Below are 21,069 nucleotides of genomic sequence, written 5' to 3'. Positions count from 1 at the left end.
TTTATTCAGTAGTGTTTAAAAGGACATTTATGTGGAAGAAATTACAATGAAAGGGTAAGGGTCGTTGGGTCAACTCAACTTAGGTCGACAATCATTAGGTTGACCATGGAAGGTCGACATGGTTTTTTAAACTTTTTTTTGGGCGTAATTTTCTTCGTAAAGTGACGGGGAACCCCAATTAGTGCACAGTGTCCCCTCGCATGGCTCGCTCCACTCACCATACTTCGGGCAAGGGTTACCGTTCCAATCGTAGTCCACGTGGATCGTTAAGTATGAAAAAATCCCCCAAAATTAAATTTTTGGGAAAAACTCATGTCGACCTAGTACACGGCGACCTAATGACCATGTCGACCTAACGACCGTATTCCCAATGAAACATACATTACTGTAAAACTGCAGTGGGACTAACGTACATAGGGGTATATGCAATTGCGGTCGAATTCCCGAAATTGGCGAAAAACGGGACTTTTTCGCCCAAAAAAAAAAATCGTCAATGCAATTCAGTACTTTCCGGCAAAAAAACGGACTTTCAAAATTCGACTTTTTGAAATTCGACTTTTGTCAAATTCGACTTTTCTGCAATGATACAAGTGCTGCAATTCGACCAAAGTATATTCAATTGAAGTTTGGAAATTCGACAACAGTGTTTTTAGACAGTAAATTCGTCATTTTCAATCCGCCACACTTTGGTGGGTGAAACGAATAAAAAAAATTTAAAACATGTTTTTTTTTGTGTTTTTTTTATTGGTAATAGCATGTCTATTTATTTTAGAAGGGATTAGGTACTTGGTTTGTCTTTTTTGGAGGCACAAGTATTTTTTTTATATATTTTAAAAAATAATATATATATATTTTTTTTTAGATGGAATGGTAAAATCCCGGTAAAAAATGGCGTGGGATCCCCCCTCCAAAGCATAACCAGCCTCGGGCTCTTCGAGCCAGTCCTGGTTCTAAAAATCCGGGGGGGGGGAATGACAGGGGATCCCCCGTATTTTTAAAACCAGCACCGGGCTCTGCGCCTGGTGCAAAAAATACGGGGGACAAAAAGAGTAGGGGTCCCCCGTATTTTATACACCAGCATCGGGCTCCACTAGCTGGACAGATAATGCCACAGCCGGGGGTCACTTTTATACAGCGCCCTGCGGCCGTGGCATTAAATATCCAACTAGTCACCCCTGGCCGGGGTACCCTGGGGGAGTGGGGACCCCTTCAATCAAGGGGCCCCTTCCCCCAGCCACCCAAGGGCCAGGGGTGAAGCCCGAGGCTGTCCCCCCCATCCAAGGGCTGCGGATGGGAGGCTGGTAGCCTTGAGAAAATGACAAGAATATTGTTTTTTCCTGTAGTACTACAAGTCCCAGCAAGCCTCCCCCGCAAGCTGGTACTTTGAGAACCACAAGTACCAGCATGCGGGAGAAAAACGGGCCCGTTGGTACCTGTAGTACTACTGGAAAAAAAATACCCAAATAAAAACAGGAGACACACACCTTGAGTAAAACTTTATTACACACCTGCCGACACACACATACTTACCTATGTTGACACGCCGACTGCCACGTCTCCTGATCCGATGATCCGGGGTACCTGTGAATAAAATTATACTCACCTCAATCCAGTGTCCAGATATAAATCCACGTACTTGGCAAAAAAACAAACCGCATTTACCCGGACCACGCACTGAAAGGGGTCCCATGTTTACACATCAGACCCCTTTCCCCGAATGCCGGGACACCACGTGACTGCTGTCACTGAGGTCCCTTCAGCCAATCAGGAAGCGCTACTTCCGTGGCGCTCACCTGATTGGCTGTGCGCGTGTGACCTCAGACAGCGCCTCGCAAAGCCTCTCCATTATACTCAATGGTGGGAACTTTGCGGTTAGCGGTGAGGTCACCCGCGGTCAGCGGCTGACCGCGGGTAACCCCACCGCTGACGGCAAAGTTCCCACCATTGAAAGTAATGGAGGGAGCTGTGCGATGCGCTGTCTGAGGTCACACGCGCATAGCCAATCAGGTGAGCGCCACGGAAGTAGCGCTTCCCGATTGGCTGAAGGGACCTCAGTGACAGGATTCACGTGGGGTCCCGGCACATTCGGGGAAAGGGGTCTGATGTGTAAACATGGGACCCCTTTCAGTGCGTGGTCCGGGTATGCGTTTTCTTTTTTTTAACAAGTACGTGGATTATCTCCCGGACACTGGATTGAGGTGAATCTAATTTTTTTCACAGGTACCCCGGATCGTCGGAGACTGTGGCAGTCGGCGGGTCAACATAGGTAAGTGTGTGTCGGCAGTTGTGTAATAAAGTTTTACTCTCAAGGTGTGTGTCTCCTGTTTTTATTTGGATATTTTTCTCCAGTAGAACTACAGGTACCAGCGGGCCCGTTTTTCTCCCGAATGCTGGTACTTGTGGTTCTCCAAGTACCAGCTTGCGGGGAGGCTTGCTGGGACTTGTAGTACTACTGGAAAAAACAATATTCTTTCACATTTCACAAGGCTATCAGCCTCCCATCCGCAGCCCTTGGATGGGGGGGGGGGGGGGGGGGGGACAGCCTCGGGCTTCACCCCTGGCCCTTGGGTGGCTGGGGGGGGGGGGACCCCTTGATTGAAGGGGTCCCCACTCCCCCAGGGTACCCCGGCCAGGGCTGACTAGTTGGATATTTAATGCCACGGCCGCAGGGCGCTGTATAAAAGTGACCCCCGGCTGTGGCATTATCTGTCCAGCTAGTGGAGCCCGATGCTGGTGTATAAAATACGGGGGACCCCTACTCTTTTTGTCCCCCGTATTTTTTGCACCAGCACCAGGCGCAGAGCCCGGTGCTGGTTTTAAAAATACGGGGGATCCCTGTCAATTTTCCCCCCGGATTTTTAGAACCAGGACCAGCTCGAAGAGCCCGAGGCTGGTTATGCTTTGGAGGGGGGACCCCACGCCATTTTTTTTTCCGGGTTTTTCCCGTTTTTAAAAAACCGGATCAAAATCCGTCAAATCGGCCGTTTTTCGGCCGCGGGACTGTCGAATCCGTTTTTTTTATTGCATATGGTCAATTTCGGCACCCACTTGCCGAAATTAGCCTGTCGAATTGTGTCGAGTTGAAAAACGGCCGATAATTTGCCGCGATTCGCCGCTAATTGCATATACCCCATAAACTGCTAAAGATGCTTCATTGAAATTCATGGATTCCTCATGGCTATGAGCAGGTGGGCAGAACTGTACTGTAGCTTATGGAAAGGTTTCCGGGTAAGCAGGGCCTGTTCCATTTACACTTTAATAGGGGGGGGGGGGGGGAGAGAGAGAGAGAGAGAGAGAGAGAGAGAGAGAGAGAGAGAGAGAGAGAGAGAGAGAGAGAGAGAGAGAGAGAGAGAGAGAGAGAGAGAGAGAGAGAGAGAGAGAGATATGAAGAGCTAACCAATCAACTTATGACTGCAATGATACAGGCGGTGTTTGAAAAATGACTGTTAGGAGCCGACTGGTTAGTTCTTTATTTCTCTCCAGTTTATCTCTCTCCATACTTTGATAAATAATCCCTCCCCCCCCCCTTCCACCACACACACACACACACACACACACACACACACACACACACACACACACACACACACACACACACACACACACACCCCTATACCTAAATCAAAATGGAATAAAGATTACTCTGCACTCCTAAATGCACATGTTCATTAGTTTCATCAAGCACTTAAAGTAAACAATCTGCAGTGTTCTCCCTAGAAAATGTTGTCAGCTGTGTGGCACTAAGTAGCCGGGTGAGGTCAGTGTAATTGATCTTGGGGAGATCAGTAAATCTGGGAAATTAAATAGATACATTTTCTTAACAAGATCTCAAATCAGACAATCCATGAACTAACTGAAAGTAAAACAAAGCAGTAGCACACTAGCATAGGCTCAGACCTGAGAGTATAGTCACTAGTGAGCGTATATGAATCTAGCACAGTGATGGCATGGGCGGCCCAGTATCATCACCACACATTACCTTTCAGCTTCGTAATTATTTACAATATATTTAATCAAAGTAGACAATTCTGAGTAATAAAATGTCAGCAGGTCAATGTTACAAGTTATAACATCCAGGAAAGAGCTGGAGGCCACCTGTTGTCCATCGCTGGTCTAGCAAAATGTAGACTATCTGGATTAGTTGTTTATGCGTTAACTCATAACTTAACATATGTTAAAAAACAAGACCTCATAAAACCTATGTCTCCAGTTTACCTCTAAATGTATGAGGCTATAAGGTGCATTTTTACTCATTCAATATACAGTAGTATGAATTAGGTGCATTAAAGCAGAAGGCAGTCCAGGAACCTGGAACCTGCTCACGGAACTTAGAACAATTCTATTCTACCATTACATCGTGTGGGCTAAGTAACGAAAATGGATAAAAACGATATATATAGATATATAGATATATAGAGATATATATATATATATATATATATATATATATATATATATATATATATATATATATACACATACATACACACACACACACACACAATATGTATAATTTAATATATATAATATAATATAATATATCAAATATATATATCATTTCTGATGGAAATCTAAAAGACCCTAAAATAAGCCCAAATTTTTTTATTTTTTTTTATTCAATACTGTTTTTCAGTTCTTTGGAATAACGCATATAGCCTAGTTATACATTTACCCAGGATGGAATTTTATCTTTTTCACACTAAAGTCTCTTGTAATATTAGCAATTCAATATAAAATTGCAGAATACCTTATATTCATCCATCCATACATGTGCAAGCCGTAAAGAATTATGAGCCATAGTGTCATGGCCCCCAGGTGATCCATATGGCCGTCTCTTGCGGAAAATGTGCCCAACCCTGGAGCAAGGTACAATCAGTAAGCTCCCCTCGCACATCCAGATCTGAAATACACATTAGAAGATATGTAACTTCCTGCACACGCAATGTGTTACTATCCCCAGTGACCATGGTACACCATAACATCATAGGGGTTAGGCAGTGGAAGGAATTGATGGGTTAGTTGGAGTGAGACACCACAAGGGAGTGCAGACAGGGCTATAAAATTGCAAAATGAAAGCAAAATGTTGTCCTCCTAAGACAGGCATTCCCAACCACGGTCCTCAAGGCACCCCAACAGTGCAGGTTGTAGTGATATCTAGGCTTCAGCACAGATGGTTAAATCAAAATAACTGAGGTACTAATTAAGTCACCTGTGCTCAAGCCTGGATATCACTAAAACCAGGACTGTTAGTGTGACTTGAGGACCGAGGTTGGGAAACACTGTCCTAAGACAAAGAAAACCTTTTTTCACATTGGAAGGAAAGAGGTATTACATATATCCAAAGCTGGATAGGTCATTTTTCCATAAAGAGTTATAGTATTCAGACACCACTGTAGACCCACTCACCCTTATATTAAAAATGGGTAAGTAGAGGGTTTGTTATTGTTCTTCACTCAACATAAAAAAATAAAAAAAAAACGATTATTTTAAACCTCATTAAAAAGGTAGTGTCCGTTGCCATGTTCAAAATATTATTATTTTTTATTTACTTTTATTAAAATGTATGGTTTCATAAAACAGCACACAAAAAAAAATAAAAAATTAATTAATCCAAAGTAATAGGCCCTACACACTGGGCAATATTACTGAAAGCTATGAACGATCTTGTTCATTAATGAACGAGATACCATTCATATCTTTCTGTGTGGAGGCAGCAACGATGCGCGGCCCCGTGCTCGTTCATCGCTGGTGCCCCGTCGCTTGTGCATGCAGGCCAATATGGACGATCTTGTCCATATTTGCCTGCACTGCTATGGAGCCGGGTGACAGGGGGAGTGAAGAAACTTCACTCCCCCCCAGCACTACCCCCCCGCTGCCGGGTCGCCCGTTGGCTGTATCTGCCGTCGGGCAGCTCGCATACTGTGTAGGGCCCTTAAGTCAGATACCTAAATAATGAGAAAAAAATAAAATAAATTATTTTGTTTTTTTACCCGGAACGATATTTCCAAATTTTCTCCACCCCAGATGTCCATGCCGCTGTCATATTGCCCCAGTGTATTAAAGAACTCCCTGTCCATGGCAAAGAGACCTCCGGCCATAGTGGGAGACCTGCAATAAAAAAATAAAAATTCTGATAAACAAAGTCATGATGAAATAAAAAACTTATTGTTCCTGGTTTAGCATCAATTTCATATCAGACTCAGATTCTGCATTTGAGTATTTTCAGATTTCCTAAAACTCTGCGATACTCCATCTCCATCCTGCACTAGGAGCTCGCCTCCCCGGAGTGCCTCTTCCACAAAACGCGTCCGGAAAGGTAAGAGACGGAGGCTTTGCAGCATGCAGCTCTTCTAAAGATCTATGATTACATATGGGATTTAAACAGAGGCAAATGCAAGCAGCAAAAGCCCATTACTAATTTCTAATCCTGCAAAAAAAGTCTATACAGTCACTAATGGCGTGAGCCCTCTCACTCTCAAAGATCACTAACAACAATGCTCTCTGAAAAAAAAAAAAAAACGTCATTGCCAGTACATTCCATCTATTAGCAAGTAATTACTGTAACCAGAATTCAGTTGCCGTTTCAACGTAATCACAAATTCACATTCATGATGTCGGCCTTACCAGTAGCAGACAAAGACCCTACACGTTAGTGTCACAGTTGCTGCTAAACCTACACTGCGACTAAAGTACTAACCTAGTGTGTCTGGAACACGGTAAGTGACTCTGGGGGGAAATTCAACTGTTCAAGTTAATTTATTGTGGGCTAATTGATCTCCCCAAAGTGACCACCACCAGATAGATAACTAGGGGTTTAAACGTGTGCCGCGACCCTGTTAATACCTATTAACTGCTGTTAAAAAGGGGAATTTAATACCTACCGGTAATTCCTTTTCTCGTAGTCCATAGTGGATACTGGGAATTAAAGATTACCATGTTATAGATCGGGGTCCACTGGAGCCTGGCACTTTAAGAAATTAATAGTGTGCACTAGCTCCTCCACTCTATGCTCCCCCCTAGCGAACTCAGTCTAGGAAAACTGTGCCCGAGGAAACGGACATACTTTGAGAGAATGATAGAACACAAAATGCGGTGAGGTAACGAACCAACACAACAACAACAACAACAACAACAAAGCAGAGGTAACTAAAACAGAGGATAGCAACGCTAACCAAACATGGAACAGGGAAAGAAACAGCAAACCCAACCAAGAACCCTAACAACCATGTAAGCAGGAAACAAAGCACTGAGGCGGGCGCCCAGTATCCACTATGGACTACGAGAAAAGGAATTACCGGCAGGTATTAAATTCCCCTTTTCTCTAACGTCCTAGTGGATACTGGGAATTGAAGATTACCATGGAGACGTCCCAAAGCTCCCAGAACGGGTGGGAGAGTGCCGAGACCAAAGCAAAACCGCCTGACCAAACTGAAGGTCATCCTTGGCCAAGGTGTAGAACTTTACAAACATGTTCGAACCAGACCAAGTAGCTGCCCAGCACAACTGTAAGGCCGAGACACCCTGGGCAGCCGCCCAGGAAGAACCCACCGACCTTGTGGCGTGGACCTGAATAGAACTTGGCAGCGGCAGAGCTGCTGAAGTATAGGCTTGCTGAAAGTCAACCTGAGCCACCTAGCAATGGACTGCTTAGAGGCAGGGCGACCAATCTTAGTAGCATCATAAAAGGACAAAAATCGAATCAGACTTCCTGTGACAAGCAGTCCTTTTGATGTAGATCTTCAAAGCTCTAACCACACCCAGGGACTTTGGAGCAATGGAAGTGTCAGATAACACTGGAACCACAATTGGTTGAATCACAAAAAAGGCCGACACAACCTTCGGCAAAAAGTGTGGGCGAGTTCTGAGCTCCGCCCTATCCTCATGAAATATCAAGTATGGGCTCTTCTTGGATAAGGCCCCCAATTCTGACACCTACTGGGCAGCAGCTAAGGACCATGACATAACGATTTTCCACGTTAGCTACTTCAAGTCTACCCTATGTAAGGGTTCAAACCAATCCGACTGGAGAAAGGTCAAGACCACATTGAGGTCCCGCTGAGCCTTGGGAGAGACAAAGGCCCTCATTCCGAGTTGTTCGCTCGCAAGCTGCTTTTAGCAGCTTTGCACATGCTAAGCCGCCGCCTACTGGGAGTGAATCTTAGCTTATCAAAATTGCGAACGAAAGATTAGCAAAATTGCGAATAGACACTTCTTAGCAGTTTCTGAGTAGCTCCACACTTACTCGGCATCTGCGATCAGTTCAGTCAGTTTCGTTCCTGGTTTGACGTCACAAACACACGCAGCGTTCGCCCAGACACTCCTCCGTTTCTCCAGCCACTCCCGCGTTTTTCCCAGAAACTGTAGTGTTTTTTCGCACACACCCATAAAACGGCCAGTTTCCGCCCAGAAACACCCACTTCCTGTCAATAACATTACGATCACCAGAACGAAGAAAAAACCTCGTAATGCCGTGAGTAAAATACCTAACTGCATAGCAAATTTACTTGGCGCAGTCGCACTGCGGACATTGCGCATGCGCATTAGCGACTATTCGCTCCGTTGCGAGAAAAAAATAACGAGCGAACAACTCGGAATGACCCCTAAAGGGTGGTTGAATGTGCATAACCCACTTTAGAAAAGTCTGTACTTCTGGAAGTACCGCCAGTTGCTTCTGTAAGAAGATGGAGAGAGCCGAAATCTGAACCTTGATGGAGCCTAATCTTAGGCCCTTATCCACGCATGCTTGCTGGAACAGTAGAAACTGATCCAGACGAATTTCACAGGGGAATATTTTCTACCTTCGCACTAAGAAACATATTTCTTCCAAATACAGTGGTAATGTTTGGATGTAACAACCTTACGGGCCTGGACCATACTTGAAACAACCTTGGATGGGAGACCATTTCTAGTTAAAATCTCCCTCAACTTCCAAGCCGTTAAACATAGCCGCTGTAAGTCTGGATAGACAAACGGTCCTTGTGTAGTGGCAGCCAGAGTCAGGAGGTCCACATACCAGGCCCGTCGAGGCCAATCTGGGGCAACCAAAATTGCCTGAACCTTTCCATTTTGATTAATTTTTAAAACTCTTGGAATGAGAGGAAGCGGAGGAAACGGGTACACAAATTGGTAGGGACGTCTAGCAGGTGGCGCAGCAGACGGCAGGTATGTAGATTTACCTGCAGTCGCCTGAGATATCCACTTGTTCAGTTCTTCCCCAAACAAGGCATCACCTGTAAAAGGAAGGTTCTCTACCACTTTCTTAGAATCAGCGTCTGTTGACCACTGACGCAGCCACAGTGATCTGCGAGCCGAAACCGCCATAGCCGAGGTATGGTCGTTAATGATACACAGTTCCTTAACAGCTTCACTCATGAAGTTTGCAGCACCTTGGATATGTTGATGTAGTGTAACTATCTCCTCCTGAGTTAGTGTATGCAACCCTTTCAAAATAATATCAGACCATTTGACCATGGTTCTTGAAATCCAGCCGCACACTATGGTAGGGCGTTGGGCTACACCTGCTGCAGAATAAATAGCCTTAAGAGTGGTCTCCATTTTGCGATCGGCAGGCTCTTTGAGAGAAATAGACCCAGGTACAGGTAGTACAATTTTACGTGACAGCATGGACACAGACGTATCCACTGTCGGGGGAAATTTCCCAGATTTTCCTATTCATTTATAGGAAATGGAAACGAATTTAGTACCCGTTCAGGAATGACATTTTTTGTCAGGATTTAACCACACAGCCTTTGCCAGAGAATCGAATTCCTTAGAAACTGGGAAAGTTGCAGAGGATTTTGGCTTTACGTTAAAATGCAGGTTCTGCTTCCTTATCAGGAATATTGAGAACCTCCACAATAGCAAAAATTAGGGCCTCAACTCCTGGGGACAGTTCGTTCGCCCCTAACTCATCCTCATCTAATTCTGGTAATTCAGAATCAGAGTCATACAGCAATATCTGTGGGAGAGTGCGTTTAGGAGAGACCAACAGGGGGGGCTGAGGAGCCTGTCTGTGGTCAGTACTGGTTAACCCGAATGTGTTGATTGACTGTTTCATGGTTTGCCTCTCTTGTTTAGCCATGGCTAACTCTGAATTTATGTTTCTAATCATAATTTTAAAGGAATCCATCCACTCAGGTTACTTCACATCACCTGGGAAGGTAGTGAACATCGGGGGTAATTCTGAGTTGATCGCAGCAGGAATTTTGTTAGCAATTGGGCAAAACCATGTGCACTGCAGGGGAAGCAGATATAACATGTGCAGAGAGAGTTAGATTTGGGTGTGGTGAGTTCAATCTGCAATCTAAATTGCAGTGTAAAAATAAAGCAGCCAGTATTTACCCTGCACAGAAACAAAATATCCCACCCAAATCTAACTCTCTCTGCAAATGTTATATCTGCCCCCCCCCCCCTGCAATGCACATTGTTTTGCCCAACTGCTAAAAAATTTCCTGCTGCGATCAACTTGGAATTACCCCCATTGGGTACACATTAGAGACCCTTGTGAGGAAGGTGTAAACCTAGCCTTGCATGCAGTACACACAGACTTATTCAAAGACATGCTTTTATAGAAAACAGAGTTAAGAGAGAAAAACACACAGTGCAGTATTATAGAGACCGCACACTTCTTCTAGACAACCCTGAATGGAGTGACAAAGAGAGAAGGTTTGACCAGCACACAATACCTCAGGCAGAGCAGCGCCCCGCCGGGTATATATATTATGTGTAATTTACCTCACAGCGGTGAAACCGCTGATACTGCGCTCCCCCTTCACTATAAGCCCCTGGTACCAGTTATCATTGTTGATACAGTGGGTCCTGTGGAGGAGCAGCCCGCATGCAACCTGTACAGCAGCCGCATCAGCAGGAAATGGCGCCTCAAAGCCTCTAGTCCAGCTCTCCAGGAAGCCCCGCCCCCATCATGGCGCACGGCTCCTCTAAGTTATTAATACTGGCATCTCCTTAATATAATAAAAAAAACACGAGTGTGGAACCCCTTTTTTATGTAAATCGACAGTGTGGGCACCGCAGCCCATAGCTGGGTGATCACTGTCCCTTAATGCCGTCATTTGCGCCAGGGACCAGCTAACCGGGACCCCGGCATATTACTCACTGCACCTTCGGCATCTGTTAGGGGTGGTGGCATGCTGTCGGCGTGGGCTCAAACCCGAGGGGTATGAGAACAGCACCTCAGGAGCTCAGTGTCCTGTCAGCTGGGATACGAACCATTAACTCTAAGGAAGTTGGTTCGGTCCCCTCCTCCCCAAGTCCCACGGTGCAGTTGCCAACAAGTGCTGCCTGAAAATAATAAACTAACATCAATTTCTGAAGAAAACGAAGTCTGCTAGGAGGGGCATAGAGGGGAGGAGCCAGCACACACACTATTAATTTCTTAAAGTGCCAGGCTCCAGTGGACCTGATCTATACCCCATGGTAATCTTCAATTCCCAGTATCCACGTTAGAGAAAAGGGGTTTGGGTGAAAAGGATCTGGAATTGAATAGCCTCAGGTGATAAAGCCCTAGGCTACTACCCTTTTTCAGCCCTGTTAACTGTGCTAATTGAATTCAGCCCTTTGTATGTCGCCACAATACAAATAAGAGGCATCATTCTAGAAAAAGTACAGAAATCACTGCCCATGGCAGAGCAGCCATGCCACACCAGCATCTAGCACCATATGGCCCAAACACGCTGGATGAATGAGGACACATCTGCATGTTACAGTGATCTTACAGCACTTATGGGGGTGGGGTGGGGTGGCAAAAACAACCCTCAAGTGTTTGCTACAAAACAAAACCACTTTCAGCAAATGCTTACTCCACCTTTTACATTACCAAGTAGTGATACAGTTAGCAGACAGATGATCAGCAAAGTAGGAGATACAACCTAGATTTGTTTTTTAATGATAAATATGCAGTCGGTGAGGTGGAGAGAGAACAGATGACAGCTCCCAGTGTCTGATGAGGCTTTGCTTTGTGCACATCACAGATCTGGAAAGTTAGAAATCACTCCCATATTGCAAGGGTACATTTATAGCACTCCAGATATGCAGCCAGCACAGCCACAAGATATTTTCCAGAAACCAGTCCAGCTAATCAGAGATTCAAATACTATCCTTTTCTTGGTCAAATGAATCCTTCAGATTCCACGCTGTTACAGAAAGCCAGGTTGTGTATTCACATTACAGAGCATCCATGCCAGAACCCAGCTATTAGGCCCGCTGGCCAGCAGCCTGTGAGAGTGTATTTCCAGGCACTTCTAATCTGGGACAGAGTACAAAAGCAGTTATGACAGGAATGCCATAATAATGGTCAGTATGTTATTCTGCTTCACTAGATGAAAACACTTTTATAGTCTAACTACTGCACGATTAGTTATGTGTGTAACGTACATTCACCAAGCTGTACATGAGAAGCATGAACTGCAAGTATGGAGTCATACAGATCAAAGCTATTCCCATTTAGTCAGATCATCCATCACTTTCTGAATGACTTAATGAGGGTCTGATATATACAGAGAGGCTTGTACAAAGCTTTATCTACGAAGTAAGGGCGCGGATGGTGACCACATGGATTGCTGGAGTAACCTGGAAGATAGGAGAGATGAGTATGTATTGTACGAGTCCTGATAAAATTTAGTTTCAACTCTCCATTCCATGTGGCTACATCACCTCTCCTCTTCCCTATTACAATAAGAACAATGGTCAGTAAAGAATAAGGTCATTGGCATTCTGACCTGCTTTCTGTTGTTCTAGGTTTTTGTCCCTACATTATATTTGCTTTATGACATATCATTATGTTTTCATCCTCTTATATGGTGTGATTACTCTGTTTGACCTCCAATAAAGAACATTTAAAATAAAAAAAATCAATTCAATATGCCGAGCTGAATTTGCCCAGTCTACTGCAATTCAATCTAGGATTCTGGTCTGTAGGAAGGAAAAGCCAACAGCAACAGCCAATGAGAACACCGTTAACAAAAGGTATGACCACAGCAGATAGTGCTGCGGTCATTTGAAAACCTTGAGCAAACTGCAGCACGATCTTATGTGCCACCAGGGCCATTGAGAGACGTGCAGGGTCTGGGTACCGAAGGGGATATGGTCAAATCTGAGAGGCATGGCCAAGTCCCCTCAAGATAAGAATTCCAGAACACACTAATGGGCAGCACTTGAAAGCTGTGCCACCAGATGAAAAGCAAGATAAGTGGCAACCCTCAGCAGCTGGTCCAGGACCATTTCAGAAGGCTGACCATATTATCCCTTTAACATGGAACACTCCTGAATTACACAGGTTCTGTGACTGGCTGACTACAAGCCTGCATTTCACCTGGTTTTAAGCAGCCACAGAACCAGTGTAATTCATGAGTGTCCCAGGTTAAAGGGATGATATGGTCAGCCTAATTTCAGTCCCCACCAACAATCAATACCTGCCCCAACCCTCTTAGCCCCCCACCATTTCTTGACACAATGTTTACATATAGGATACAAACCATATAAATCCTAACTCAGAGGTTCTCAAACGCGGTCCTCGAGGTACCCCAACGGTCCAGGTTTTAAGTTTATCCATGCTTGGCCACAGGCAATTTAATTAGCACCACAGTCAATCTGATTTAGCCATTTGTGCTGAGCCATGAATATGCCTAAAACTTGGACCATTGGGGTGTCTTGGGGACCACGTTTGAGAACCTCAGTCCTAACCATTTATTTGCAACAATTTCATGCAGAAAAAGTACAAGGACAGGATAATTTTTTTTGCGCTAAGTATATGTTTGTTTATGCCAAGCAGTATGTAAAGCATGGAATTAGCCTTTACAATTAAAACAGAGACACAGATAAGTGTCATTAACTTCAGAAATAAAACGGTTTGGAAAACTGATGGTTGGAAGCTGCTCTTCTCCTGTGTATACCAGTCTTCTCTCTCTGCTTCAGATAACATGGCTATAATGTCAGCAGATCAGTTACCATATGTATGGCCAAATCGGTCTGTGACCCCGTCACTCAGCAAGCAGCACCTCTATGGCCACCTTCAGCTACATACAAAGTACAAATACACACAAATGCCTTATGTTCTTTAAGAAAACCATGACCAATATCCTGAATGGTATAAAATGCCCTTTACAATATAAACACCCATCAACAAGAACCAATATATCATTTTCCCCAGTGCATGCAATTGATATAAATTGTCCATCAAACACTTCCTTTACCTAAACGGTGAAGTGAATCCATCAGGTCCTCCTAATTCTGACAGAGGCACCGGATCCCACTTAAAATGGAGACCCCAGTTAAATCCCCCACGTACGACAGGAGAGGAGCTGTACATCAGCGTGTCAGCGCTGATTATGTCAATGACTGGACACACCACAGTCTTGGGATTTTCCTTGATGGGAGTAAGCAGAGGCTGTAACCACATCTCATTCACCTCGCAGTGACTGTCCAGGAAGATGAGCACGTCACCTGCAAACGCACAAGGGGCAGGTAAGAATGTGCACAGGAATACACCAGATCTTATCCGTACTAAAAGGAACTTGCTTCATTTATGTTGTCATGTTTGTTAGGACGGTCTCCTGTTTTGCCCAAAACAGGAACTAACCTGAACACTTGTGATGGTCACTAAGAATTATGAGCTAACAAGTGGTTGCTGCTTATATAAATTGTACTTCTGAGTGGAGTTCCTTGAGTCACATGTATAATGTGTTCTGTATCATGTTTACCTGTGGCATGAGATGCTCCCACCATCCGTCCACGAATCAGGCCCTCCCTCTGTTTGTTTCTCACCACTTTGACCTTTTTCGGGAGATTTTCCTGAATATAGTCATCTAGTCCCTTCTTCAAATCATCTGGAAGGAAAAGAAATTATGAAATTATGAAAAACTTAAAGTCTTTCATCCTACCCAATTCATTATGTTTGTGTGTTTTTCCTGCAGAACCAAGCCATGGCTATTACGCAAAGCATCACCTAGGCATGTAATGGCGCACGGAAAGTGTCTGGTGCTGGTTAGGTGTGTAATGGCACACAGGAAGTCCCTGGTGCTGGTTACGATTTAGAATGGAATACACAGGAAGTCCCTGGTGCTGGCTAGGTGTGTAATGGCGCACAGAAAGTCCCTGGTGCTGGTTAGGTGTGTAATGGCACACAGGAAGTCCCTGGTGCTGGTTAGGATTTAGAATAGAATACACAGGAAGTCCCTGGTGCTGGCTAGGTGTGTAATGGCGCACAGGAAGTCCCTGGTGCTGGTTAGGATTTAGAATGGAATACACAGGAAGTCACTGGTGCTGGTTAGGTGTGTAATGGCACAACTGGGCTCTTTTCTGGTTCCGGTATGAATGGTTGACCATGTTATGGTCGACAGTCATTAGGTCGACCACTATTGGTCGACATTGACATGGTCGACATGGACACATGAAAATGATCGACACATGAAAGGTCGACATATGAAAAGGTCGACATGAGTTTAACTTTTTTTGGTGTCGTTTTTTGCGTAAAGTGACTGGGAACCCCAATTAGTGCACCGCTTCGCTCGCCATGCTTCGGGCATGGTGCCTTCGCTCCGCTACCGCTTCGCTCGGCACACTTTACCGTTCCAATCGTAGTCCATGTGGATCGTAAAGTATGGAAAAGTTCCCCAAAAGAAAAAAAAAGTTCAAAAACTCATGTCGACCTTTTCATGTGTCGACCTCTCATGTGTCGACCATGTGTCCATGTCGACCATGTCAATGTCGACCAATAGTGGTCGACCTAATGACTGTCGACCATAACATGGTCGACCATGTGAACGGATACCCTCTTTTCTATAGACAACAAAATAAGAATTTACTTACCGATAATTCTATTTCTCATAGTCCGTAGTGGATGCTGGGGACTCCGTAAGGACCATGGGGAATAGCGGCTCCGCAGGAGACTGGGCACATCTAAAGAAAGCTTTAGGACTAACTGGTGTGCACTGGCTCCTCCCCCTATGACCCTCCTCCAAGCCTCAGTTAGGATACTGTGCCCGGACGAGCGTACACAATAAGGAAGGATTTTGAATCCCGGGTAAGACTCATACCAGCCACACCAATCACACCGTATAACTTGTGATCTGAACCCAGTTAACAGTATGATGGGCGCCCAGCATCCACTACGGACTATGAGAAATAGAATTATCGGCAAGTAAATTCTTATTTTCTCTAACGTCCTAAGTGGATGCTGGGGACTCCGTAAGGACCATGGGGATTATACCAAAGCTCCCAAACGGGCGGGAGAGTGCAGAGGACTCTGCAGCACCGAATGAGAGAACTCCAGGTCCTCCTCAGCCAGGGTATCAAATTTGTAGAATTTAGCAAACGTGTTTGCCCCTGACCAAGTAGCTGCTCGGCAAAGTTGTAAAGCCGAGACCCCTCGGGCAGCCGCCCAAGATGAGCCCACTTTCCTTGTGGAACGGGCTTTTACAGATTTTAGCTGTGGCAGGCCTGCCACAGAATGTGCAAGCTGAATTGTACTACAAATCCAACGAGCAATAGTCTGCTTAGAAGCAGGAGCACCCAGCTTGTTGGGTGCATACAGGATAAACAGCGAGTCAGATTTCCTGACTCCAGCCGTCCTGGAAATATTTTCAGGGCCCTGACAACATCCAGCAACTTGGATTCCTCCAAGTTCCTAGTAGCCGCAGGTTGGTTCAGGTGAAAACGCTGGAACCACCTTAGGGAGAAACTGAGGACGAGTCCTCAATTCCGCCCTGTCCGAATGGAAAATCAGATAAGGGCTTTTACAGGATAAAGCCGCCAATTCTGACACGCGCCTGGCCCAGGCCAGGGCCAACAGCATGACCACTTTCCATGTGAGATATTTTAACTCCACAGATTTAAGTGGTTCAAACCAATGTGACTTTTGGAACCCAAACTACATTGAGATCCCAAATTGCCACTGGAGGCACAAAAGGAGGCTGTATATGCAGTACCCCTTTTACAAACGTCTAAACTTCAGGGACTGAAGCTAGTTCTTTTTTGGAAGAAAATTGACAGGGCCGAAATCTGAACCTTAATGGACCCCAATTTCAGGCCCATAGACACTCCTGTTTGCAGGAAATGTAGGAATCGACCCAGTTGAATTTCCTCCGTCGGGCCTTACTGGCCTCGCACTACGCAACATATTTTCGCCAATTGCGGTGATAATGTTTTTGCGGTTACATCCTTCCTGGCTTTAGATCAGGATATGGATGACTTCATCCGGAATGCCTTTTTTCCTTCAGGATCCGGTGTTGAACCGGCATGCCGTCAAACGCAGCCGCGGTAAGTCTTGGAACAGACAGGGTCCTTGCTGGAGCAGGTCCCTTCTTAGAGGTAGAGGCCACGGATCCTCCGTGAGCATCTCTTGAAGTTCCGGTTACCAAGTCCTTCTTGGCCAATCCGGAGCCACGTATATAGTGCTTTCTCCTCTCCATCTTATCAATCTCAGTACCTTGGGTATGAGAGGCAGAGGAGGGAACACATACACTGACTGGTACACCCACGGTGTTACCAGAGCGTCTACAACTATTGCCTGAGGGTCTCTTGACCTGGCGCAATACCTGTCGAGTTTTTTAATCATGTGGACGACTTCTGGGTGAAGTCCCCACTCTCCCGGGTGGAGGTCGTGCTGAGGAAGTCTGCTTCCCAGTTGTCCACTCCCGGAATGAATACTGTTGACAGTGCTATCACATGATTTTCCGCCCAGCGAAGAATCCCTGCAGCTTCTGCCATTGCCCTCCTGCTTCTTGTGCCACCCTGTCTGTTTACGTGGGTGACTGCCATGATGTTGTCCGACTGGATCAACACCGGCTGACCTTGAAGCAGAGGTCTTGCTAAGCTTAGAGCATTGTAAATGGCCCTTAGCTTCAGGATATTTATGTGAAGTGATGTATCCAGGCTTGACCCTAAGCCCTGGATATTCCTTCCCTGTGTGACTGCTCCCCAGACTCGCAGGCTGGCATCCGTGGTCACCAGGACCCAGTCCTGAATGCCGAATCTGCGGCCCTCTAGAAGATGAGCACTCTGCAACCACCACAGGATGGATACCCTTGTCCTTGGTGACAGGGTTATCCGCTGATGCATCTGAAAATGCGACCCGGACCATTTGTCCAGTAGGTTCCACTGGAAAGTTCTTGCGTGGAATCTAACGAATGGGATTGCTTCGTAGGAAGCCACCATTTTTTACCCAGAACCCTTGTGCATTGATGCACTGAGACTTGGTTCGGTTTTAGGAGGTTCCTGACTAGCTCGGATAACTCCCTGGCTTTCTCTTCCAGGAGAAACACCTTTTTTCTGGACTGTGTCCGGGAACATCCCTAGGAAACAGAAGACAAGTTGTCGGAACCAGCTGCGATTTTGGAATATTGAGAATCCAATCGTGCTGCCGCAACACTACCTGAGATAGTGCTACACCGACTTCCAACTGTTCCCTGGATCTTACCCTTATCAGGGAATCGTCCAAGTAAGGGATAACTAAAATTCCCTTCCTTCGAAGGGATATCATTTCGGCCATTACCTTGGTAAAGACCCGGGGTGCCGTGGACCATCCCTACGGCAGCGTCTGAACTGATAGTGACAGTTCTGTACCATAACCTGAGGTACCCTTGGTGAGAAGGGTAAATTTTGACATGAAGGTAAGCATCCTTGATGTCCCGAGACATCATGTAGTCCCCTTCTTCCAGGTTCGCAATCACTGCTCTGAGTGACTCAATCTTGAATTTGAACCTCTATATGTAAGTGTTCAAAGATTTTAGATTTTAGATTTAGAATCGGTCTCACCGAGCCGTCTGGCTTCGGTACCACAATAGTGTGGAATAATACCCCGTTCCCTGTTGCAGGAGGGGTACCTTGATTATCACCTGCTGGGAATACAGCTTGTGAATGGCTTCCAAAACCGCCTCCCTGTCAGAGGGAGACGTCGGTAAAGCCGACTTTTGGAAACGGCGAGGGGGAGACGTCTCGAATTCCAATATGTACCCTTGAGATATTACCTGAAGGATCCAGGGGTCTACTTGCGAGTGAGCCCACTGCGCACTGAAATTCATTGAGAACGGGCCCCCACAGTGCCTGAGCTTGTAAGGCCCTAGCGTCATACTGAGGGCTTGGCAGAGGCGGGAAAGGGTTTCTGTTCCTGGGAACTGGCTAATCTCTTCAGCCTTTTTCCTCTCCCTCTGTCACGAGCAGAAAAGAGGAACCTTTTGTCCGCTTGCCAACAAAGGACTGCGCCTGATAATACGGCGTCTTATTTTGAGAGGCGACCTGGGGTACAAACGTGGATTTCCCAGTTGTTGCCGTGGCCACCAGGTCTAAAAGACAGACCCCAAATGTCCCTTTTCAAAGGCAATACTTCCAAATGCCGTTTGGAATCCGCATCACCTGACCATTTTACTGGTAGAATTGGACAACGCACTTATACTTGATGCCAGTCGGCAAATATTCCGCTGTGCATCATGCATATATAGAAATGCATCTTTTAAATGCTCTATAGGCAATAATATACTATCCTTATCTAGGATATCAATATTTCCAGTCAGGGAATCCGACCATGCCAACCCAGCACTGCACCTCCAGGCTGAGGCGATTGCTGGTCGCAGTATAACACCAGTATGTGTGTGAATACATTTTTGGATACCCTCCTGCTTTCCATCAGCAGGATCCTTAAGGGCGGCCATCTCATGAGAGGGTAGAGCCCTTGTTCTTACAAGCGTGTGAGCGCCTTATCCCCCCTAGGGGGTGTTTCCCAACGCACCCTAACCTCTGGCGGGAAAGGGTATACACCAATACTTTTTAAGAAATTATCAATTGTTATCGGGGGGAAACCCACGCATCATCACACACCTCATTTTATTTCTCAGATTCAGGAAAACTACAGGTAGTTTTCCCTCACCGAACATAATACCCCTTTTTGGTGGTACTCGTATTATCAGAAATGTATAAAACATTTTCCATTGTCTCAATCATGTAACGTGTGGCCCTACTGGAAATCACGGTTGTCTCTTCACCGTCGACACAGGAGTCAGTATCCGTGTCGGCGTCTGTATCTGCCATCTGAGGTAACGGGCGCTTTAGAGCCCCTGACGGCCTATGAGACGTCTGGACAGGCACAAGCTGAGTAGCCGGCTGTCTCATGTCAACCACTGTTTTTTTATACAGAGCTGACACTGTCACGTAATTTTCAACAGTACATCCACTCAGGTGTCGACCCCCTAGGTGGTGACATCACTGTTACAGACACTCTGCTCCGTCTCCACATCATTTTTCTCCTCATACATGTCGACACAAACGTACCGACACACAGCACACACATAGGGAATGCTCTGATAGAGGACAGGACCCCACTAGCCCTTTGGGGAGACAGAGGGAGAGTATGCCAGCACACACCAGAGCGCTATATATATATATATATATATATATATATATATATATATATACAGGGATAACCTTATATAAGTGTTTTTCCCCTTATAGCTGCTGTATGTTTTAATACTGCGCCTAATTAGTGCCCCCCTCTCTTTTTTTTAACCCTTTCTGTAGTGTAGTGACTGCAGGGAAGAGCCAGGGAGCTTCCCTCCAACTGAGCTGTGAGGGAAAATGGCGCCAGTGTGCTGAGGAGATAGGCTCCGCCCCCTTTTCGGCGGCCTTATCTCCCGTTTTTCTGTATATTCTGGCAGGGGTTAAATGCATCCATATAGCCCAGGAGCTATATGTGATGTATTTTTTGCCATGTAAGGTATTTTTATCATGTTTTATTGCGTCTCAGGGCGCCCCCCCCAGCGACCGGAGTATGAAGTGTGCTGAGAGCAATGGCGCACAGCTGCAGTGCTGTGCGCTACCTTATTGAAGACAGGAACGTCTTCTGCCGCCGATTTTTCCGGACCTCTTCGCTCTTCTGGCTCTGCAAGGGGGCCGGCGGCGCGGCTCCGGGACCCATCCAGGCTGGGCCTGTGATCGTCCCTCTGGAGCTAATGTCCAGTAGCCTAAGAAGCCCAATCCACTCTGCACGCAGGTGAGTTCGCTTCTTCTCCCCTTAGTCCCTCGATGCAGTGAGCCTGTTGCCAGCAGGTCTCACTGAAAATAACA

At 45.8% G+C, this 21,069-nt stretch overlaps 1 protein-coding gene across 1 annotated transcript in view; it reads right to left on the bottom strand.

Annotated features, from left to right (window-relative positions):
* Positions 1-21,069, bottom strand: part of GALNT11 (polypeptide N-acetylgalactosaminyltransferase 11) — a 99,297-nt gene that overhangs the window by 28,500 nt on the left and 49,728 nt on the right. The window contains exons 5-8 of the mRNA XM_063921857.1: positions 14,715-14,840; positions 14,208-14,457; positions 5,991-6,108; positions 4,748-4,900 (exon numbers count right to left, since the gene is read on the bottom strand). Of these exons, the coding sequence (XP_063777927.1) occupies positions 4,748-4,900; positions 5,991-6,108; positions 14,208-14,457; positions 14,715-14,840 (647 nt within the window). The remainder of the gene's footprint in view (positions 1-4,747; positions 4,901-5,990; positions 6,109-14,207; positions 14,458-14,714; positions 14,841-21,069) is intronic.

The sequence above is a fragment of the Pseudophryne corroboree genome, chromosome 5, assembly GCF_028390025.1.
Source record: "Pseudophryne corroboree isolate aPseCor3 chromosome 5, aPseCor3.hap2, whole genome shotgun sequence".
In the NCBI taxonomy this organism is placed as follows: domain Eukaryota; kingdom Metazoa; phylum Chordata; class Amphibia; order Anura; family Myobatrachidae; genus Pseudophryne; species Pseudophryne corroboree.
Note: the sequence above shows the minus strand (reverse complement) of the source record. Positions and strands in the feature narration are given on the sequence as shown.